At 43.8% G+C, this 24,434-nt stretch overlaps 1 protein-coding gene and 1 long non-coding RNA gene across 7 annotated transcripts in view; both read left to right on the top strand.

Annotated features, from left to right (window-relative positions):
* sptbn1 (spectrin beta, non-erythrocytic 1) overlaps positions 1-3,595 on the top strand; it is a 190,046-nt gene extending 186,451 nt beyond the window's left edge. For 5 of the 6 annotated variants that reach the window (XM_033025218.1, XM_033025219.1, XM_033025221.1 and 2 more), the window contains 2 exons: positions 1,965-2,007; positions 2,260-3,541. In XM_033025218.1, the coding sequence (XP_032881109.1) occupies positions 1,965-2,007; positions 2,260-2,475 (259 nt within the window). In that variant the 3' untranslated portion in view covers positions 2,476-3,541. Of the gene's footprint in view, positions 1-1,964; positions 2,008-2,259 lie in introns of all 6 variants that reach the window. The other variant, XM_033025223.1, reaches the window with a different exon arrangement.
* A 3,201-nt stretch (positions 3,596-6,796) lies between these two features.
* LOC116975887 lies at positions 6,797-23,938 on the top strand. The gene is made up of 3 exons (XR_004412802.1): positions 6,797-7,571; positions 20,117-20,122; positions 23,928-23,938. It is a non-coding gene; the product is annotated as an uncharacterized LOC116975887 (long non-coding RNA).
* Positions 23,939-24,434: the final 496 nt, after the last annotated feature.

Raw genomic sequence — 24,434 nt, 5'->3', positions numbered from 1 at the left:
AATATACAAAGATGAATCTCTGTTTCTCTATTTCACTATTTAAGTTCTTCTTTCAACCTCACTTCTGGATGTCACCAAGGATGCCATGAACTTCATTGGCACAAGGAATTAGACTATTCATCCATGTTCCTTTGTTAGCTTTGTTCCCCTTGCCCACTTGGCCGTACTTCCCCAAGTGTTTTATGTTACCTTATTCAAGATATTATAGAAGCAGCTTGTTTCCAAGTTCACCTTGTCCATGAGGCCCAACTCCAGTTCACATTACCCAATTCCTAGCAACCCTCTGACCGTTCTGTTGTTGATCCTGGTCTGAGGTTAGTTAGTTTGCATTTGTTGTCCCATCTTCAACTCTGTGTCAAGACTTCTCCAAGTAAGCTTACCCTTTACCACATTACCCTGCAATTAAAACCCAATCCATCACCTCCCAAGTCCTTGACTGTGTTAACAGCTTTCCTGTTTTCTCAATTCAATGTTTAAAATATTTCAGTTTTGTTCCTGGTAGCATCAGAGTATTGAAATGTATGTTTTCAAGTCAGAAATTGCATTTTTCATGACATTCTTATTCTTCTCAGCACATCTGCATCCTTTAACACAATGCAGTGCACTTCCTCACTTCAATGCCAAATGCACTGTTGTTGCTTCATTTAATTCCTTTTTATCAAATTGTAGCCACAGATTCCCTGCAGGACTTCTCTTCCCCTTCCCACATCTTAACTTAAGAATTTCCTATGATCTATCTTGCCCACCCCCCACTTTTTTAATCCCCATGCTTTCCCTCAGCAATATCACTTAAAGATACAACAGCCTTTGTGTGCACTGAAGTCACTCATCTCTGTCTAACCACTACCTTTCTGGTTTACTCTATTTTCACACTGTTCATCTGACACATAGTATGATTATTAAATTTATTTCCATATAAACAAGACTGCAGCCATTTACACTGAAAACCCAGACACCATTTATACGGGAAGGAATTATTCACAAATTGTTATTTGACCCTATTGAGTTTTCTAAAATAAATATAAACCATCTGTTGTTTCTGCTTCCATAGTATTGCCCAGGTACACCCCGGCCTAATTTGGTGCTGTTGAAATACTCATTCATGTCCATACTGTCCTTGGCCAAAATCTTTCCAATTTTCCCACCTTGTACACATTTTTACTCATCTCACTGCTCCAAAGCACATTACACCCCTTAACCCTATAGTTGTGGCTTCGGCAGATTGTCCCTTTGACAAAGTTTTGATTTTTTTAAAATATTCTTATTGTTAGTTCCTCTATGGCCTTGCTCCTTGTTCAACTTCTGCAACTTTTTCCACCTTCTGCATTTATTTACTACTCCAAATCTTGTCTCTTACACTTCACTGCTGGTCCATCATGTTCATTTACTTAGGCTTCAACATCAGGAATTTCTTGTGAAACTCTTCCATTCATTTTTTTCTTTTGCTCTGTTAAGTCTGAAATAATTGTTAAAACCTACGTCTTGATCATCTGGACTGTTACTTTTCTCTGTGGTTCAGTGTCATTTTTATCTCATGGTACTCTTGTCAAGTACTTCGGGATGTTTCAGAAGTTAAAGTCGCCATTTACATGCATTTGTTTATAATAAGCACCAGCGTCCCTATTTTACGGATATTGTCAGTGAATATAACAGTGATATTTTTGATTTTTTTTGTAAAGATGCAAAAGATGCTACTGTAGTATAGATCTGCAAATGCCAGTTGGTTCTCTGGTATCTCAGTCAAGCAGCCATTCTTTGTGTTTGGGAATAGTAATGTCCATTAGGGAAGTTCTTTATCACGGGGGCATGGTTGCTCGGTTTTCACTTTTCATATGGCACATGCTTACGCACATGCACAAGCGCACACCACTGCAAGGGGGGAGGGGGGGGGGGGGTCAAACCTGAAACTTTGTTAGATTTGATTTTGTAACAACTGCATATAAATTATTTCTCCACTAAACCAGGTTGAGCGATGGCAATGAATATCTCTTCCAAGCCAAAGATGATGTAAGTTTCTAAATCTATCATAAATAAAATTAGTAAATCTTCGTCAGTTTTATTATACACAGTAACCAATTTAACCTCCTCCATAAACCTTAATTCAAGCATCCAAGATTTTTGTATGTATTAATCTGTATTTTAAGAACTGGATTTTGAAAGTTTTTTTAAAGTTATTCTTTTGTAACGCTTCTTACAGTGTATTGCTCTGCATCTGTAAACGCATAATGAAAGCATCATTTAATTGCAATTTGATTTTAGGAGGACATGAACGGCTGGATTCAAGCTATCACTTCTGCTGTGTCTACTGACAAAAGTGAGACACCTCCAAGTGCCCAGAGTACTCCGGCAGCTAGTCGTGCCCAGACCCTGCCAGCAAGTGTGGTGTCAACTGGTGAATCTAGCCCTGGCAGACGTGAGAAAGACAAAGATAAAGATAAAGAGAAGAGATTCAGTCTGTTTGGCAAGAAGAAGTAGAGGAAACTCTTAGCCTGCATTTCATATACTTCCAATAAAACTCCAGCATGAGCATTTAGAACCAATACATTATACCCTGTGCCTAATGTCCTCAAGCCAGTTATTTCTAATTAACCAAGAGTATCAGAGTGTTGCTAATCTTTAGAATGTGAGGTACATTGGGCAGCTTTCATTTAAAAACGAAAGGACCAGTTGTTGATGATTTGTATGTAGTTTAGGGTCCAAGCATCTAAATCTCTCCTCAATTTTGTGAGGCTGTCTTGGAAGTAAATCAATCTACGTCCATGAGCTACTGGAATGCAAGGCGGCAATGCTTTTCAAAACTTTTATTGTGCACATGGAATGTGTATTAAAAAAAAACAAAATACTTGTCCAATTCCATTTACTAAAGTTGCTATGCCGAGTCTTGACTAGTAAAAACTTCCATCCCCATTTATTTAAAAAAAAATATTGTATCATCTTTACTATAACAAAAGCAAATGCATTAATTTGCATTTTAATTCAAAAAAACCAAGTTAGCCTGGCAGCAGATATTAACAAAAACTGCTGGCTCTTGCACAGCAAGCGTAATTAAAGAATGTTGGTATATAAGAATGAATTCGTATACTGATTCACTTTTAAATAATCTGTAATTTTAACAAATTTTTTTTGTTGCTCAGTTGCATTATACTGTATGTTTCAAATAATTCTGTTACAAATATAAAACTTTAGATGTATATTAAACCCGTTCCAGGCATTGATGTTAAGTGTTGAAGTGGGGATTCATTCTTTGGAAAAGTAATGTTACTGAAATGGTTATATGCTTGTTGGCTAAAGCACTGCGTGTTATAATTTTGCTACATTACATTACTATTTGATACATAGTGTGTATTTCTGTCCCTGTAACTATTATACTGAAAATTTCATCTTACTGCACAATCAGGATACATAATAGGAATGATTCCTTGCAAAGGGTGGGCCTGTAGACATATAGTACAACAGGTTTTCAGCTACATGGGACTGTACATGTAGACTTACCTTATCCGTTTTAAAAATGTGCGATGTCATTAAATGCTTTTAAAACTTATTGTGCCATGGGTATTCTTGTATAAGTTTCAATAAACCTTTTGTTTGAGCTAAATGCAGTTTGTGTATACTATACGAATGTTTGCTTCAACGTTTGTTGGTAACTATGTTCTAACTGTTGCATATAATCCATGAGTTTACTTTGAAAGGTTTCCCAGTATTTGAAATGGATTAGATACTGAATAGAGATGTTTACACCATGTGTTACAGTTTGTGTGCATCCAGTGTTTCAAGTTTATATCTAAACAATCTATCTCAATTGTGCATTCCCGTTGAATTCTAAATTGTATGTTGACATGAAATATCTGTATTCAGATGAATATGATCCACACGGCAAGAGCATGGATGCCAAGCACAGCCTCTGTACTAGCTTTCGGCCTGGTCCTTTGAGGTAGAAGATAGGATACTTTACCCTGCACCTTGTTCCAGGTCACACGTCCAGTAGAATAGGGCATTATTCTCTGCTCTTTCATTGAGGAGAATGAGAATCATGAGGATGTGAAAGGGGTGGTGGTGGTGGGGGGGCCAATAGAAGGATCCAGAGATCCAGGGGGAGTGTGGGGAAAGTGTCAGATGCTTGGATATACTAATTGTGAGGTGTTGCACATTGGGATGTCAAACGTAAGGGAAGATATACCATTGATGGCAAGACCCTTAATGGCATTGATGTACAGACCTTGGAGTCCACGACCATAGCTCCCTCAAAGTGGCAATACAAGTAGATATAGAGGTAAAGAGGGCATATGTATGCTCACTTTCATCGGTCAGAACATTGTGTCAGGAAGTCATCATGCAGCTCATAAGATTTCAGCGATGTCACGTTTGGAGTATTGCTTGCACTTCTGATCACCCCATTGCAGGAAGGAAATTGAGGCTTTGGAGAGGGTGCAGAAGAGGTTTACTAAAATGCTGCGAAGATTAGAGGGCATTAACCACAAGGAGAAGGTGGACAAACTTGCACTGTTTTCACGAGAAAGCTGGAAATTGAGAGGAGACCTGATAGAAATATATAAAATTATAGGTGTCATGGATGGAGTAGACAGTCACAACCTTTTTCTATGGGTGGAAATGTCAAAGACCAGAGGACATGTAAGGAGATGAACAATATACTTTTTTTACTTTTTTACTTTTTTTTAGAGGTGGTGGGTGCCTGGAATGCGCTGATGGTGGAGTGGTATTTAAGAGGCTTTGTGGATGGGCACATGGATCATGTGCAGGCAGATGTGATTATATCTTGGCATCATGTTCGGCGCAGACATTGTGGGCCTTGGGGGTTATTCTTGTGCTGTATTTTCTATGTTCTGAACGTTATTTGATTTTCAACCATTTCCCATCTGGCACAATGCTCCCCCACTTTGCAGAACTCGGTCTCACACTGAATGAGGGAAAAGTGCCTTGCATCCTTCAGATAAAGTGTTGCATGGAGAACATGTACGAGTAGCAATCGTACCTGTTATTTTGTGGGCAGAAAGGTGTATTTTTGTTCCTGTCGCCTGGTTCCTTTTAAGTACAGTGCTGACTATTTAATTTGCAACCCCTGCTCAAAATTTAAAAAATTCCAACAATTGCAACAATTTTGTTTTTGCCCGAGCAAGTCTGATTCTTCCTCAAATTTTATCACCTCTCTGAAAACAGGTCGACCAATGTGTACCATTTGCCCTCTGAATCCCACAGATATCTTAATGTATTAGAAATGTATTTTCCAAAATTCTCCATCTCCATCAACTTTCTTCTATGATAATGCTATCATTTATATCATTGATTCCCATACTTTCAAATTACAAATCAATTTTAATTATAAAAATCCTTACAAGTTTGGACAGACCCCTCAATGAATCCTATTTCCCCACACACATGCTCTCCCCCTTTCCCTTCCAGAACCACACTAATTAACTTTTTATCAGGTCAAAGACATGAACTAAAATACAAGACCTGCACTTCTGGCCATCCATAGTCATACCTCATGGAAACAGCGCCTTCGGTCCAACTTGTCCATTCTAACCAAGATACCCTATCTAAGCTGGTTCCATTTTCCTGGATTTGGCCCATAGCCCTCTATACTTTTCCTATCCATGTATCTAAATATTATAGTAAAGATACACACAAAATATTGGAGCAACTGGCACCTCTGGATAGAAGGAATGGGTGACATTTCAGGCCAAAACCATTCTTTTAGACTGAGAGGGGAGGGGGGGAGAGAGCTATGGAAGGGAAAGGTGTGAAAACGAGATATCAAATGGGGATAAAGATCAAGGAGAATGTAGAATAGATAATTGTTAGCAGAGAAGATAAAATTTAATCAGGAGGACAGTCAGATTGGTCGGAGAACTAGGATGGGGGAGAGGAGAGAGGGGTGTAGCAAAGGTTACTTGCAGTTGGAGAAGTCAATATACCGCTGCGTTGAAAGCTGCCCAAGCAAAATATGAGGTGCTGTTCCTCCAATTTGCATTTAGCCTCACTTTGACAGTGAGGAGGCCCAGGACAGAAAGGTTAGTGTGGGAATGGGACGGAGGGTTAAAGTGTTTAGCAACCGGGAGATCATGTAGGTCTAGGTGGACTGAGTGTAGGTGTTCAGCGATACGAATGCCCAGCCTGCACTTAGTCGCACCGATATATTGGAGTCCACACCTGGAACAGCGGATACAGTGGGTGAGGTTGGAGGAGGTGCGAGTGAACCTCTGCGGTCCTTGGACGGAGTCGAGGGGGGAGGTATAGGGACAAATCTTGCGTCTCTTGCGATTGCTGGGGAGGTGGTGGTTTGGGTGGGATGGGGTAAGTTAACCAGGGAGTTGGGAATGGTCTCTGCGGAAAGGGGTGGAAATGGGAAGATATGGCTAGTGGTGGGATCCCGTTGGAGGTAGTGAAAATGTTGGAGGATTATGTGCTGTATATGACGGCTGATTGGGTGAAAGGTTAGGACTAGGTGGACTCTGTCCCTGTTGCGACTGCGGGAAGGGGGAGCAAGAGCGGAGCTGCAGGATACCGAGGAGACCCTTGTGAGGGCCTCATCTATGATGGAAGAGGGGAACACCCATTCCCCAAAGGATGAGATCTCATGTTCTGGTATGGATAGATGCGGCGTAGACAGAGGAATTGGGAGTAGGGGATAGAGTCTTTGCAGGAGACAGGGTGGGATGAAGTGTAGTCTAAATAGCTGTGAGAGTCAGTAGGTTTATAATAGGTGTCAGTCGATAGTCTATCTCCTGTGATGGAGACGAAGTTCAAGAAATGGTAGGGAGTTGTTGGAGATGTGAATTTGAGTGCAGGATAGAAATAGTAGTGAACTTAATGAAGTCCATGAGTTCTGCAAGGGTGCAGGAGGTAGCTCTGATGCTATAATAGTAGTTCATTCTATATGCCCACAATCTTCTAAGTGAAAAGGGTTTGCCTTAGCCAGGCTCCATTAAACTCTCAAATTCATTTATTTCTGCAGAACAAAGTGGATTCTGGAAACTAGAAGCATTAACAGAAAATGCATTGTCGGGTTACAACACCATCGGAATATTCAAAGAGAATTCCCTCTGCAACAACTTGGTCAACCTAGTTGTTGCTGATACCAAATTCCCTTCTTGGAAGCTAATCAGTATGTCACCTTTAGAATTTTGTATGTCTCTGTGAAATTACCATTTATTCTTCTAATTGAAAAACCTGCTCAATTGCAACAAAATATATTTATTTTTGTAGTTAAATTCCTATAGAATGATAATTTGCTAAATTAAGGTAATCAAGATCTCCACATCTCTTATGTTTTAGTTTGGTTTAGAAATACCACCAAGACCACGCCAACTACCAATCACCCTTTCAAACTAGATTTGTTTTCCCACTTTCACATCCACTCCTACACATTGAGGTCCATTTTACCGAAGCCAATTAACTTACAAACCTGCACATCTTTGAGATGTGGGAGAAAACCGGAGCACCCAAAGGAAACTTACGCAGTCACACGCAGAAAGTGCAAATTTCACACAGACAGTACCTATGGTCAGGATCAAACCCGGGTCCTTTGGTGGTCCAAGGCAGCAGCTCTACTAGTTGAAAAAGGTTTTACAATCTAAGATTGCAATAATAATAACAAAGTGAATAATTAAATAGGAATACTTAAGAGTTGAGAGAGTGATAAGGATTACTGCTGAGTGAGTCAATCAAAATTGGACCTTCTGATAAATTTGGACAAAAAAATGTAAGAATGAATTAATGAAAAAGTAAAATTGATTGTGAATCCTTAATTGAATGTGAATGGAACCTAGAGAATTTAAGGTTGAAGGCTGGAAAATGTGAGTCAATGATAATGGAGTCCTAAGGCAGAGAATGTGCTGCAGCCTGCAGTAACCTAAAACCTTGTTTGCTGCCATACTTCAGCAAATCCTTCAGTCCTAGCTACAGTGAAAAAGGAAAAGGCGAGATTCCACTCTTATAGACACCAAGTGTCAATTGAATACTCACAAGGCATCACAGAAACTGAAGCACAAATATTAGATTCTGAACTTGCTCATCTATTCCATTTGTATTTTAATTTGCCCACTCCTTTGGTAACTATGTTTACAACTGTAAAAATGTATTTTCACTGTCAAAGCTATGCAAATTTGATATACATTATATTAGCATTTGTTTGTAAAATAAAATGTAAGGGTCCTCAAACCGATGTTTTTCAAGGTATCGACAAGTTGGGCCGAAGGGCTCCAACGCTCCATGACTCTTTGACTCTATATGACTCTAATTGTAATGGACAATGGCAGATTATTTTCTGGGACCGGCACGTAAAGTATTGCCACACTCTGGCATAATCTATATAGATAGAATTAGATAGAGATGAGGGAATTAATTTTCAGTTAGTGAATGGTGGGAATTTTCCAGAGTCCTGCCCTGTGGTGTCAATTGAATCCTGCTTGCGATGTGAGAGATTGAATTTGATATTTTCTGCTGGCAAGCAGAGAAATACCAACAATCGCTGTGCTGCCGGAGCTGGGGTTGGGGATGTGAGCAGCTGGACAGAGTGGTTGTACAGTTAATTTAGTTTTGAGATACAGCATGGAAACAGGCCCTTCGGCCCACTGAGTCCATGCCGTCCAGCAATCCCCGTTCACTAGCACTATCCTGCATACCTGGGACAATTTACAATTTTAACCAAAGCCAATTAACCTCCAAACCACGTCTTTGGAATGTGGGAGGAAACCGGAGCACCCAGAGAAAACCCACCCGGTCACGAGAAGAATGTATAAACTCCATACCGACAGCACCCGTAGTCAGGATCGAACCGGTGTTTCTGGCGATGTAAGGCAGCAACTCTACAGCTGTCCCACCTTTGGTCAGACTGGTCCCTTGCATGGTGGGGGCTTCTCTCATTGGGTGGTATAATCCTTCAGGAGGCAGAGTGTCCAAACAGCAGGTGAGATGTTCTCTGGGAAGATGGGGCGTTCTCTCTGAGGGCTGCCGTTAACAAAGCTTACACCTACAGGCTGGAAATTACATTGAAGTTACAATGCCCTCCATAATGTTTGGGCCAAAGACCCATCATTTATTTGCCTCTGTACTCCACAACTTGAGATTCGTAATAGAAAAAATCACATGTGGAAAGTGCACATTGTCAGATTTTAATAAAGGCCATTTTTATACATTTTGGTTCCACCATGTAGAAATTACAGCAGTGTGTATACATAGTCCCCCCATTTCAGGGCACCATAGTGTTTGGGACACAGCAATGTCATGTAAAAGAAAGTAGTCATGTTTAGTATTTTGTTGCATATCCTTTACATGCAATGACTGCTTAAAGTCTGCAATTCATGGACATCACCAGTTGCTGGGTGCCTTCTCTGGTGATGCTCTGCCAGGCCTGTATTGCAGCCATCTTTAGCTTATGCTTGTTTTGGGGATCTAACAATGTGCACTTTAACCACATGTGATTTATTTTCTATTACAAATCTCAAATTGTGCAGTGCAGAGGCAAATAAATAAATGACAGCGGTTTGTCCCAAATATAATGGAGGGCACTGTATATTCACGGAGGAGTTGTCAATGCAACCTTTTTCTTTGCTGCAGCAATGTTGGTATCTGAATATTTTTTATTCAGTTTAGAAAATCAGCATTGGGCCAGGCCCTTTGACCCAACGATCACCTGTTCACACTAGTTTAGTTTATATTAGTTTCGAGATACAGCATGGAAGCAGGCACTTCAGCCCAACAAATCCACACCAACATCAATCACCTGTTCACACTAGTTTAGTTTAGAGATGCAGCATGGAAACTGGCCCTTCAGCCCATCTAGTCATCGCCGGCCATCAATCACCCTTTCACACTAGTTCTATGCTATCCCACTTTCACATCCACTCCTTAGAGACTTTTGGGGGCAATTTTACTGAGGACAATTATCCTACAATCCTGCATGTCTTTGGAGTGTGGCAGGAAACCGGAGCACCTGGAGAGAACTCACGCAGGTCACGGGGAGAACGTACAAGCTCTATACAGACAGCATCCATAATCAGGATTGAAACCGGGTCTCAGGCTGTGTAAGACAGTAACTCTACCACTGCTCCACTGTGCCACCACTTTAGTTAAGATTCCACTCTCTATCCCTGCCTCGATGCAGACAGAGAGTCTGTGTTCCATGTATATATGGAGTGTGTGAGGTTGCAGCCTCTGTCCAATATCTTAAAGGGCTGCTCCTTGCCTTCTGGTCGCACATCACACCTACCATCATCTTTGGTCACCTTGTGCACAGGGGAGAGGGTAGAACTGAGAATGTGCTGGTTGGATTGCTCCTGGACCTGGCCAAGCTAGCCACCCGCGAGTCCCGGCGCCAGGCGGAAAAGGTCTCCGCCCCAGCTGGTTGCCTGCTCCTTTTCTGTGGTTAGGTCTGTACCTGGGTGAGAGGGAAAATGCGCTGTCCCTGAGCACCCTGAATGATTTCCGGGACCGCTGAGCACCGCTGGGGTGGAATGTATCCTTAACAAGGATGGTGATATAGTTATTTGAAAATGTAGTGATTAGATAATTTGGTGATCTTGTATTAGGATGGTGGGTGTGTTGCCACTGTTTTGTTTGTAAAATATTATTTTTATAATAATTGAAGGGGTTGGGAGAAACTTTTTTTTCAGTCTCTTATCTTGCCGGAGATGTGATTGGTTTTCAGGTCATCTCTCCAGTGGCTCTGTGGCCTAACATCATGGAGCTGGAGGCCTCCTCGGGCCTGACTTTGAGCCCCACCGTGGGGCGTGGACTTGCCAATGGGGCAGATCCTTTGTCTGGGATCGCTCCAACCATGGCCTGCGGATTTTACCATCAAGGGAACGCAGTCTCTGGAATGACTGTGTACCGGGAGCTCCGGAAGCCGCACAACGTTTTACCAGTTCTGACCCGGGGTCTGGTTGCCGGCGCGGGGGAGCTGAGATTTCTCTCCCCCCCCCCCCCCCCCCCCCCCCCCCCCCGATGCTATGGGAGTCAAAATCGTCCCTTCAACAGAAAGCTCGAGGCCCCCCGACAGCGGCAGAACAAAGAAATGAGGGATTTAACTTTTTTTTCGCCTTCCATCACAGTGAGGAATGGGGAGGAGTCACTGTGGTGGATGTTTATGTTAAAATGTATTTTATGTGTTCTGTTGCTTTTTATTTGTATGACTGACTTGGCAAATGAAATTCCTCGTATGTTGCAAAACATACTTGGCTAATAAAGTATTATTATATTGTATTATTTTTGGTTTAAAAAAAAAAATGACACAATCCAACAACCTGAGACCATGAACAAAAGATACTGTTCAAGTCCCAAGCAATATAAAAACACTCCATTATCAACCAGGTGGGAGAGGCGGTGGAATAAAGAAGGGACGGATTGACTTTATGGATGGGAAAGGCTGCAGACAATCCTATCCCACTGTACCTCTACCTTACAACAATTTCAAGTAATGTTTCCGTCTCCCCAAGATGATGTTGCAAGATGCTGGGGGTGGGGTTGGAGGAGGGGGTTTTAAACACTTATAAATGCCAGCTGCACAGGTGTCTGGTGCGATTATTACAACTTTGGGTAGTCCGATGCATGAATCTCATCTTGATCACTCCAATAGCAAAGTTAAATCATAATTCAGTCATTTAATAGGTTGGAATGGAATATTTTATTGTCACAAGGCATAGTGAAATTCTTTGCTTGCATACCCAAGGTATGCAAATAGATGCCACATACGGCGTTGAAAAAGTTACAAAGCACCCCCATTGGTTCCCCACGCAGGGTCCTCCATTGTTCATTGTTCTTCCCCCAAACGGCGGTCTCCCCAAGCAAGGTCCTTCATTGTTCTTCCCCCTCCCGGTGTTTCCCCACGCCCTCATCGACCGCCGCACTGCCGACCGTGGGTAAGAAACCCAGCAGCATTAAGGTGATTGGGGAGGTTGGCCTTCTAGATAAGGGTGGCAATGCAGTGCATCAGTTAACACTAGTCCAACAGCTCCATCGACTTGGCTTTGAACCTGACCGTGAGTGTTTCCACTGGCTATCTAGAAATAGAAGTTGTGTTTTGGGGTCAATAATTCCAGAATTTGTAGCTGTTAGTCAGTTGGCTGTGCTCGGTATTCACTTGTGAATCAAGGTCATATTCACCTTGTGCTGATTCCCTGATTGTGCACTACTCACAGTAACATGGCCCTGCATCACAGCAGGGCTTTACACGTGGAAATCTCAACACACAGTGAGTAGTTGTAAGATTGGAGAGGAGATCAGAACACTGCTTCTAAACACTTTCACAGACAGCTAAACTACAGCCCTGTCAAAACATCTGGATATTACATAGAAACATAGAAATTAGGTGCACGAGTAGGCCATTCGGCCCTTCGAGCCTGCACCGCCATTCAATATGATCATGGCTGATCATCCAACTCAGTATCCCGTACCTGCCTTCTCTCCATACCCTCTGATCCCCTTAGCCACAAGGGCCACATCTAACTCCCTCTTAAATATAGCCAATGAACTGGCCTCGACTACCCTCTGTGGCAGAGAGTTCCAGAGATTCACCACTCTCTGTGTGAAAAAAGTTCTTCTCATCTCGGTTTTAAAGGATTTCCCCCTTATCCTTAAGCTGTGACCCCTTGTCCTGGACTTCCCCAACATCGGGAGCAATCTTCCTGCATCTAGCCTGTCCAACCCTTAAGAATTTTATAAGTTTCTATAAGATCCCCTCTCAATCTCCTAAATTCTAGAGAGTATAAACCAAGTCTATCCAGTCTTTCTTCATAAGACAGTCCTGACATCCCAGGAATCAGTCTGGTGAACCTTCTCTGCACTCCCTCTATGGCAATAATGTCCTTCCTCAGATTTGGAGACCAAAACTGTACGCAATACTCCAGGTGTGGTCTCACCAAGACCCTGTACAACTGCAGTAGAACCTCCCTGCTCCTATACTCAAATCCTTTTGCTATGATAGCTAACATACCATTCGCTTTCTTCACTGCCTGCTGCACCTGCATGCCTACTTTCAATGACTGGTGTACCATGACACCCAGGTCTCGCTGCATCTCCCCTTTTCCTAGTCGGCCACCATTTAGATAATAGTCTGCTTTCCTGTTTTTGCCACCAAAATGGATAACCTCACATTTACCCACATTATACTGCATCTGCCAAACATTTGCCCACTCACCCAGCCTATCCAAGTCACCTTGCAGTCTCCTAGCATCCTCCTCACAGCTAACACTGCCCCCCAGCTTAGTGTCATCCGCAAACTTGGAGATATTGCCTTCAATTCCCTCATCCAGATCATTAATATATATTGTAAATAGCTGGGGTCCCAGCACTGAGCCTTGCGGTACCCCACTAGTCACTGCCTGCCATTGTGAAAAGGACCCGTTTACTCCTACTCTTTGCTTCCTGTTTGCCAGCCAGTTCTCTATCCACATCAATACTGAACCCCCAATGCCGTGTGCTTTAAGTTTGTATACTAATCTCTTATGTGGGACCTTGTCGAAAGCCTTCTGGAAGTCCAGATACACCACATCCACTGGTTCTCCCCTATCCACGCTACTAGTTACATCCTCGAAAAATTCTATAAGATTCGTCAGACATGATTTACCTTTTGTAAATCCATGCTGACTTTGTCCAATGATTTCACCACTTTCCAAATGTGCTGCTATCCCATCTTTAATAACTGACTCTAGCAGTTTCCCCACTACCGACGTTAGACTAACTGGTCTGTAATTCCCTGTTTTCTCTCTCCCTCCCTTCTTAAAAAGTGGGGTTACGTTTGCTAACCGCCAATCCTCAGGAACTACTCCAGAATCTAAAGAGTTTTGAAAGATTATTACTAATGCATCCACTATTTCTGGAGCTACTTCCTTAAGAACTCTGGGATGCAGCCTATCTGGCCCTGGGGATTTATCGGCCTTTAATCCATTCAATTTACCCAACACCACTTCCCGGCTAACCTGGATTTCACTCAATTCCTCCAACTCCTTTGACCCGCAGTCCCCTGCTATTTCCGGCAGATTATTTATGTCTTCCTTAGTGAAGACGGAACCAAAGTAGTTATTCAATTGGTCTGCCATATCCTTGTTCCCCATGATCAACTCACCTGTTTCTGACTGCAAGGGACCTACATTTGTTTTAACTAATCTCTTTCTTTTCACATATCTATAAAAACTTTTGCAGTCAGTTTTTATGTTCCCTGCCAGTTTTCTTTCATAATCTATTTTTCCTTTCCTAATTAATAATAATAATAATAATAATAATAATGCATTTTATTTATGGGCGCCTTTCAAGAGTCTCAAGGACACCTTACAAAAATTGAGCATGTAGAGGAAAAACATGCAAGGGGAATGAAATAAATAGTAGAGACATGACTAGTACACAAAGTAAAGACAGAATTCAATACAAAACACAGTATGAGGCAATTAATGCACAGATGAAAATGGACGGGGACGTGGGGCTAAGGATAGGCAGAGGTGAAGAGATGGGTCTTGAGGCGGGACTGGAAGATGGTGAGGGACACGGAATTGCGGATCAGTTGGGGGAGGGAGTTCCAGAGCCTGGGAGCTGCCCTGGAGAAGGCTCTGTCCCCAAAACTGCGGAGGTTGGACTTGGGGATGGAGAGGAGACCGGCTGATGTGGATCTGAGGGACCGTGAGGGTTGGTAGGGGGAGAGGAGGTCAATGAGATATGGGGGGGGCAGAGGGTGGAGGGCTTTGTAGGTGAGGATCAGGATTTTGTAGGTGATCCGGTGGGAGATGGGAAGCCAGTGAAGTTGTTTGAGGACTGGAGTGATGTGATGCCAGGATTTGGTATGGGTGATGAGTCGGGCGACAGCGTTCTGGACCAGTTGGAGTCGGTTGATGTAGGTGGAGCTGATGCCAAGGAGAAGTGAGTTGCAATAGTCCAGTCGGGAGGAGATGAAGGCATGTATGAGTCTTTCAGCAGCGGGCGGTGTGAGAGAGGGTCTGAGTTTGGCGATGTTGCGGAGATGAAAGAAGGAGGTTTTAATGACATGGCGGATGTGAGGCTCAAGGGAGAGGGTGGAATCAAAGATCACGCCAAGGTTACGGGCCTGGGGAGATGGGGAGACAGTGGTGCCGTCGATGGTGAGAGTGGGGTTATTGATTTTGCTGAGTGTGGCTTTGGAGCCTATGAGGAGGAATTCTGTCTTATCGCTGTTTAGTTTGAGGAAATTATGTTGCATCCAGGTTTTTATAGCTGACAAACAGTTGACATGGGAGAGGGGGGGGTTGTGGGGGGATTTGGTGCCAAGGTAAATCTGGGTGTCATCAGCGTAACAGTGGAAGTCCAGATTGAAGTGGCGGAGTATCTGACCAAGGGGGAGGATGTAGATGATGAAGAGGAGGGGGCCGAGTACGGAGCCTTGGGGAACGCCTTGAGTGACTGCGGCTGTAGCAGAGGTGTGGTTGTGGAGAGAGATGAAGTGGGATCTGTTGGAAAGGTAGGAACGGAGCCAGCTGAGTGCAGAGCCTTCAATGCCGAGGTCTTTGAGTCTGGTGAGCAGGATGTTATGGCTCACTGTATCGAAGGCTGCGCTCAGGTCGAGGAGGATGAGGATGTTGAGGGAACCAGTGTCAGCAGAGGTGAATTAAGCCCTTTGTCCTCCTCTGCTGGTCTCTGAATTTCTCCCAGTCCTCCGGTATGCTGCTTTTTCTGGCTAATTTGTACGCATCATCCTTTGCATTGATACTATCCCTGATTTCCCTTGTTATCCATGGATGTACTACCTTCCCTGATTTATTCTTTTGCCTAACTGGGGTGAACAATTTTTGTAGTTCATCCATGCAGTCTTTAAAAGTCTTCCATTGCATATCCTCCGTCAACCCTTTTAGAATTAATTGCCAGTCAATCTTGGCCAATTCACGTCTCATACCCTCAAAGTTACCTTTCTTTAAGTTCCGAACCATTGTTTCTGAATTAACAATGTCACTCTCCATCCTAATGAAGAACTCAACCATATTATGGTCACTCTTGCCCAAGGGGGCACGTACAACAAGACTGCTAACTAACCCTTCCTCATTACTCAATACCCAGTCTAAAATAGCCTGCATTCCTCTACATGTTGATTTAGATAACTATCCCGCATACATTCCAAGAAATCCTCTTCCTCAGCCCCCCTGCCAATTTGATTCACCCAATCTATATGTAGATTGAAGTCACCCATTATAACGGTTTTGCCTTTGTCGCACGCATTTCTAATTTCCTGTTTGATACCAACTTCACTACTACTGTTAGGTGGCCTGTACACAACACCCACCAGCGTTTTCTGCCCCTTAGTGTTTCGCAGCTCTACCCATACCGATTCCACATCCTCCAAACTAATGTCCTTCCTTTCCATTGCGTTAATCTCCTCTCTAGCCAGCAACGCTACCCCACCTCCTTTTCCTTTCTCTCTATCCCTCCTGAATATTGAATATCCCTGGATGTTCAGCTCCCAGCCTTGGTCACCCTGGAGCCATGTCTCCGTGATCCCAACTATATCATAGTCATTAATAGCTATCTGCACATTCAACTCATCCACCTTATTACGAATGCTCCTTGCATTGAGACACAAAGCCTTCAGGCTTGTTTTTACAACACTCTTACCCCTTAAACAATTATATTGAAAAGTGGCCCTTTTTGATTTTTGCCCTGGTTTTGTCTGCCTGCCACTTTTACTTTTCACCTTGCTACCTATTGCTTCTACCCTCATTTTACACCCCTCTGTCTCTACGCTCACACATTTAAGAAACCCTTTCCCTTTAACTCCATCCTCCACTATCCCATTCGACACCCCACCCCCCTTATTCAGTTTAAAACCACCCGTGTAGCAGTGGCAAACCTGCCTGCCAGAATGCTGGTCCCACACCTGTTAAGATGCAATCCGTCCCTTTTGTACAGTTCCCCCTTACCCCAAAACAGATCCCAGTGATCTAAGAATCTAAATCCCTGCCCCGTGCACCAGTTCTTCAGCCACACGTTCAGGTCCCGTATCTCCCTGTTCCTGCTCTCGCCAGCACGAGGAACTGGAAGCACACCGGAGATAACAACCCTGGAGGTCCTGGTTTTCAGCATTTTTCCGAGCTCTCTAAAGTCATGTTGCAGAATATTCATCCCCTTCTTTCCGACATCGTTTGTGCCGACATGCACTACCACTTCCGGATGTTCACCTTCGCCCTTCAGGATTTTCTGCACTCTGTCCGTGACATCCTGGATCCTGGCACCAGGAAAGCAGCACACCATCCTCGCATCCCGTCTGTTGCCGCAGAAACCCCTGTCCGTACCTCTCACAATGGAGTCTCCCACTACAATGGCGTTGCCTGCCTTAGGCCTTTTTGGTTTTGGCTCAACAGCCCTATTCGCATCACAAGCCAGTCCGCCGCCCAGTGTAAACACCTCTTCTGTCCCGACAGCTTCTAAGTGAGTGAACCTGTTCACAAGAGGTACAACACCTGGGGACGTTGGCATTCGATGCTTCCCTCCCGTTCTCACTGTCTCCCACCTTCTCTCTTCCAGTACCTTAGGTGTAACAATCGTACTGTAGGACTTGTCGAGGAACGACTCCGTTTCTCGGACAAACCAGAGGTCATCCACTTGCTTCTCAAGTTCCCCAACATGGCCCTTCAGGAGCTCTACCTGGATGCACTTCTCGCATTTGTAGCAGCCAGAGGCACCAGCGGTGTCCTTGACCTCCCACATACTGCAAGCATCACACTGAATCAGCTTGCCTGACATCTCCTTCTTTCGTCTCTACCTCTCAAGCGTATTGCGTGGTCTCCTCTCAGAAGACTCTCGAGCCAAAGACTCACACTTCCCTCACAAGGCCGCTCACTCACTGCCGCTCGCTAAGAGCCGTCTTGCTTAAATTGACTAATAAATTGCCTGATTTACCAATTTACAAACCAAATTCCTCAGTTTTCAACTGTTTTCCCGGCACTGACTCACTTCTCTCCTCCCACTTGGGCTAGAGCCAATCAGTCGTATCTCTTGCTAAACTCCTGCTGCTGTTGCTCCCAAAACTACAGCAGTTCTGAGTAAAGTCTGCCTGTCCTTGGCCTCTGCTTTAACTGTTTTCACTTCTCTCCTCCCACTTGGGCTAGAGCCAATCAGTCGTATCTCTTGCTGATCTCCTGCTGCTGTTACTGACTATTCAAAGATAATTAAGTACAAGGATGTGGAGGCTTTGGTAAGAGTGCAGAATATGTTTAATAGAATGCTGCTTGGATTTGAGGGTATTAGCTTTAAGGACAAACTTGGATTGTCTTTGGAGCATGGGAGGGTGAGGGAAGACCTGATGGAAGTATACACAATTTTGAAAGGCTTAGTTTGGTTACTCAGTCAGATACTTCATCCCAGGGTGGAAATGTCAAAAACTAAAGGGCATGCTTTAAGGTCAGAGTGAGAAAGTGTAAAGGAGATATGTAGGGTTTTTTCCCCCACCTAGAATGATGGATGCCTAGAACTCACTGCCAGTGGAGGTTGTAGAACATGGATATACAGTATAGGGAATGGAGAAATATGGACCATGTACATGCAGAGATGATTAGTTTACCTGACATCATAATCGGCACTGACATTGTGGGCAGAAGGGTGTTCCTGTGATGCACTCTTTTATGTAAAAATCATTAAAAATAGAAAAATTACTTAACATTGAAAATTAACATTTATATGAACATAAAATAAAATGTAAAGCTTAAAAGCATTTAAGCAACAATTTAAATATATAAATCGATATATTTAAAAAAATTTCCCTGCTAAGCAGTTTAAAATTAGAGCAATTTTCATGTTCCACCACATGGTGGAATTTATTTGTAGATACCCTGACATGCAGAGAGCAGGTGCTCGGTACAACGTTTGCTAGTCTGTGCTTTGTCTCACCCGATGTCGAAGAGGTTGGCTCATAGTGCCATATACCTGGGTTCGATCCTGACCTTGATTGCTGTCTGTGTGGAATTTACACGTTCTCCCTGTGACCTCCTGGTGCTCATTCACCCAGCTTACCCTTGAGCAAAATGCAGATGGCACACTCAACCTCGGTTGGAGTGAAAGTCACTTAATGCAATGTAATATAATGCTCCAGTTTCATCCCACATCTCAAAGATTTGCGAGTTTGTATGTAAACTGGCCGCTGTTAATGTCTCCTGGATTCATTGAACAGCAGAAAAATACACAATGTGCTAGAGTAAATCAGCAGGTCAGGCAGTACAGACAGCATCCCTGGAGAATGCGAAAAGGCTTGGGTCGGGACCCATCTCCATGCTGGTTGTGGTGAGGAGGGGGACGGGGACGATGAAGAAAGCTGGTAAAAAAAGAGGGGCAGATGCATAGGTGAACGTAGGCGGGGGGGGGGGGATTGATAGGGATCTGCCTATTAAAAAAACTCCATCGCCTGTGCCTACCTATTACCTGCCACACTTTGTCCTGTGTCTGCTCTTTTTCAGCTTTCTTACCACTTTCCCCCCCTCCCCCAATCATTCTGAACAAGGGTCCTGACCTGAAACATCACATTTATTTTCTCCAGGGATGCTGCCTGACCTGCTGAGTTACTCGAGCACTTTATGTCTTTTTCTACATCTTTCATCGAACAGCAGGTCTTGTTTTCCAATATCTGTCATTTCAGCATTATTCTCCGTAAATCATTTTATCCCTTGACCATCTAAATTCCAAGAAATATAATCCTATTTTATGTAACTATATCACACAGTTTGACTTTGTGTCTGGGAATAATGTGATGCATCTACAGTATGTTGTATTTCCTCTACAACCAATGTGTTATTCCTATGAAATGCAGTCAAAATCTGAACAGAAATGCAGTCCATCCAGAGCTTTGCATCATCCTGGCAAAAATACTTAACTTCTACCCCATTGCCTTCTAGTCCAAAATTGCATTACCCTTTTAATTTTTTTAATGTACATATTCACCTTTTAATAATAAATGTATTTATTTTTTTTATTTTATTTTATTTTATTTTATTTTTTAATAGTGTTTTTAACTGTGTATATGTGGGGGGCGGGGGGGGAGGGGGAAACGTTTTAAAATCTCTTCCCTGTACGTGAGACCCGACCTTTTTCCTGTCGGGTCTCCGTTGTCGTTGGGGCCTAGCACCGTGGAGCGGCCTCCAGCCTGAACGACCTGGAGGCTCCAGTTACAGAGCCTGCGGAGCTGCGGACTTACCATCGTGGGGCTGGCCGGCATCGGAGCGTGGTGGTGACTCGCTGCTGCGGCCCGACCACGTAGCTCGGAGGCTCCAGCTGCAGCCGCAGGTCTGGTGGACTGTCGGGGTATCGGGAGCTCACGGGTCCGGGTGGATAGACCGCTTTCCGGAGCTCCCGCAACGCGACTCCTCACTGTGATGGAAGGCGAAATAAAGTTCAAGTCCTTGTGAACAAGACCATCAAGCAACCCTTACTCACCGATACCTAGTTTGGGTTTGCCAGGACCTTCCTGTTAGCCCTGGTCAAACATGGGCCAAAGAGCCAAATTCCAGAGGGTAGCAGGGTTGAATACTTTGGACACCACGGCAGCATTTGTCCAGTTGTGCCATGAAAAAGACCTGGTAAAACTGAAGCCAATGGGCTCAAAGGGAAAAACACTCCAATGGTTGAAATTTAATTTTCTACAAAGTCAGATACTATGTTGTTGGAGATCAATCATCTCGGCTCCAGGAATCACTGCAAGAATCAGGGCAACGTAGTCAGGTAATCCATAACTGACCTTCCTGCCATTATAAGGCGAACCTTGTACACTACATTTGGTGCATCCGATGTGATCTCCATTTTATCCGCGAGATCGGGTATAGACTATGCAGCTATTTTGCTGAACACTTACACTATCCACAAAGACCTGTGAGATGTCCCGATTGCTCAACGTTTTTAACTTTCCTGCCGTTCCCAAACTGACTTTGTCCTTGGTCCCCGCCACCGCCAGAGTGACGCCACACGTTAACTAGAGGAATCAAACCTCATATTCCTCATGGGTAGCTTAAAAGCCAACAGCATGATAAATGAATTATCCACCCCTCCCTTTCCTGTGCCTCCCTATATGTGCCCTGTATACCCATTTCTCACACACTCCTGCCCCTTTCTCCCACCTTCTCTACCCTTCCACCAATATCCCTTCCCTGAGCTTTACATTCCACTCCATTTCATCATTAGCCTTTGCCACTTACTACACCCAACTGCTAATCAAATCCCTCTCACCTGTATTGATCTATCACTTATCAGATTCTGTCCCATGCCCAGCTCTCTTTTCCAGCTTTCTCCCCCCTCTACTACAATCAGTCAGAAGAAGGGTTCCGACCCAAAATGTTACCTAACCATTCCATCCACAGATGCTGCATAATTCGCTGAGTTACTCCAGCACTTTGTGTTTAGGCGAGTAGTGAAATAGGTAAACTGAATATATACATGTTCAATTCTATTCATAACTCCTGAGCATATGAAGCAATTCATATCTGGCTGCAGTAAGACCTAGACAACATTCAAAGTGGCATTTGCACTACAAAAGTGTGAGCTAATGACCAATTCCAACAAAAGATAGTATAATCATTCCGATATTACCATCTCAGAGTACCGTACTCTTACAATCCTGGGGATTAACAATGACCAGAAATTGAAATGAATCATCCACATGCAGTCATTATTACAGACCTCTTTACACAAAATTGATATAGTGGATGGAATGTCCCCACAGTACTTAGCTGTCTCTTTAACACTACAGGCTGTTAGTTATACTACAGGAGGCCATCGAAATTGACAAGCTATTGCTTCGAAAGACCTTTGTGCAATGATGAAGGACACAAAGTGCTGGAATAACTCAGCTGGTTAGGCAGCATCTCTGGAGACCATGGATAGGTGACATTTCAGATGGAGACCCACCGCTGGATTGTGTCGCGCACCCGACCGCCATGAGGTTGAGCCCGCAGCAGCGTTGGAAGATGCAGCACCGACGTTCACTGCCTCCCTGGTGTTTCTTAGGCCGAGATCACCAAAACTGCTGCCAACCCGCATCACCACCTCAGTCACTTCCAGACCAGTCCTACTGACCTTCACCACGAGGCCAGGCTGCCGAATCCTGCCCACACCACCGCCCCGGCTGCTTCCAGGCCTGACCTACTGCCACCACTGCCAGTCTACAGTTTCTCGGCTGCTTCCAGGCTACCACCACACTTACCTGCATTCCGGCCGCCCGCAGCTGCAACCAATGACTCCGCCAATATCCTCCTCTCCCCCGGCTCCAGCAGGCTGGGGTGATCAACTCACCTGGATTCCAGGCCCAATTCCAGACCGAGAGTCTTCTTGATCCGAAATGTCGAGTAATAGAGTATTATTGGACAAGTAATAGATGTTCTATGTTCTCCAGAGATACTGCCTGACCTGCTGATTTTCTCCAGCACTTTGCGTCCCTTTGTCTATTAACCAACATCAGTTTCTATTACTTGTCCAATAATACTCTATTACTCGGCAATCCCTTACTTGGTCATAGTGGACAATCGGCCATAACAAACACCATTCCTTCCCCCAATGTTCATTATAATGAGGGTTTACTCTACATACAATGGCTGCAAAAACATGTCAGAAGTTGGGAAGCCTGCGAGAGGTGACTCACCTCCTGACATATCAAAGCCTTTTCGTCATGTACAAGGTGCATGTCAGGAGTGAGATGGAATACTCTCCGCTTACTAGGGTGAGTGCAGCGTTATCAGTTTTCAGGAAGCTCAACACCATCCAGGACAAGCAAAGTTATCACTCTAAATGTTAATTCCCTCCTGGTACATACCTGCTGCTGCATACTACCTACAAAATGCATTACAGTTGCTTATCCTAGTTATTCCAACTGCATTATGAACTCTGTCATCAACAGTAGGCATGTGGAAATACCACTCCCAACAAGTTTCCCTCCAAGTTACACACCATTGTAACTCAGAAATATATCATTGGTCCTTCATCACCACAGGATCAGAATGCCTCCCAACCAACATTGTAGCCATAGCCTCACCATTAGGATTTAGTAGCTTAATGCCCGTCCCACTTAGGAAACCTGAACGGAAACCTCTGGAGACTTTGCGCCCCACCCAAGGTTTCCGTGTGGTTCCCGGAGGTTTTTGTCAGTCTCCCTAATGGTCAAAAGTGGTTTCCGTTTCTTCTATGTTCCGGCGATTATTTCAAAAAATTCAAAACCGGCCGCGACTAAAAATAGGTTGCCGTTTTAAAAATCGGTAATTTTTTAGTCGAAGCCGGTTGCGATGCTAGTTGAAGGAGGTTGCAGGTGGTTGCCGGAGGTTGCAGGCTCCAAGGACAATTATAAACTAAATGGCCAAAAAGCTCAGCAATAATCCACTATCAAGGGCAGTCACCACTGCCTTCAGAGATTTCAGTAAGGATAACACCAGGGAATAGAAACACATGACTTTTCAGAAGTAGTACAGAGGTGATCTTTCAATATCTCAATATATCATGCATGGGTAGATGAACCTGAGGAAGAAAAAGCTGTCTGGCATGGAAACCTATAGGAAGAATGCCCAATAACTTTTAACTGGATTTGCACATGTTATACTCTTTGATGATTATATTTGTGTTAATCATCTAATATGATTTTTGTCTAAAAGGTTTAATAGAATGCAAGTCACATTGATAAACATCTGAACTCCAACCATAATAGAAGACGGACACGAAATGCTGGAGTAACCCAGCGGCACAGGCAACATCTCTGGAGAGAAATGGATGAAATGAACTGAAGAAGGGTCTCAACCCAAAATGTCATCCATCCTTTTTCTCCAGAAATGCTACCTGTCCCGCTGAGTTACTCGAGCATTTTGTGTCTATCTTCAGTGTAAACCAGCATCTGCAGTCCCTTCCTACCACACTCCAAACATAATCTGAAAATAGACACAAAATGTTGGGGGAACTCAGGGGGGGCCTGAAGGGTCTTGACCTGAAACGTTAGCCAGCCATAGTGCTGAACTATCATCTACTTCATTGGTGACCCTCGGACTATACTTGATCGAATTTTGCTGGCTTTACCTTACACTAAACATTATTCCCTTATCATGTATCTCTATAACACTGTAAATGGCTTGATTGTAATCATGTTTTGTCTTTCTGCTGACTCGTTAGCACATGACAAAAGCTTTTCACTGTACCTCGCTACACGTGATAATAAACTAAACTGAGCATTGTAAGAATAAACTGCAGATGCTGGTTTACACCAATCTAGACGCAAAATGCTGGGGTAACTCAGCAGGACAAGCAGCATCTCTGGAGAAAAGGGATAGGTGACGTATTGGGTTGAGACCCACTTTGGGCAGCACCCACCCATTGCTCATCTCCAGAGATGCTGCCGGGTGCCGCCCCGTCAAATAGCTTCTTGATTAGTACGGGTGTCAGAGGTTCATGGAGAGAAGGCAGGAGAATGGGGTTAGGAGGGATGGAGAGAGACAGAGGTAGATCAGCCATGA

The sequence above is a fragment of the Amblyraja radiata genome, chromosome 8 (genome assembly GCF_010909765.2).
Source record: "Amblyraja radiata isolate CabotCenter1 chromosome 8, sAmbRad1.1.pri, whole genome shotgun sequence".
In the NCBI taxonomy this organism is placed as follows: Eukaryota; Metazoa; Chordata; class Chondrichthyes; order Rajiformes; family Rajidae; genus Amblyraja; species Amblyraja radiata.
Note: the sequence above shows the minus strand (reverse complement) of the source record. Positions and strands in the feature narration are given on the sequence as shown.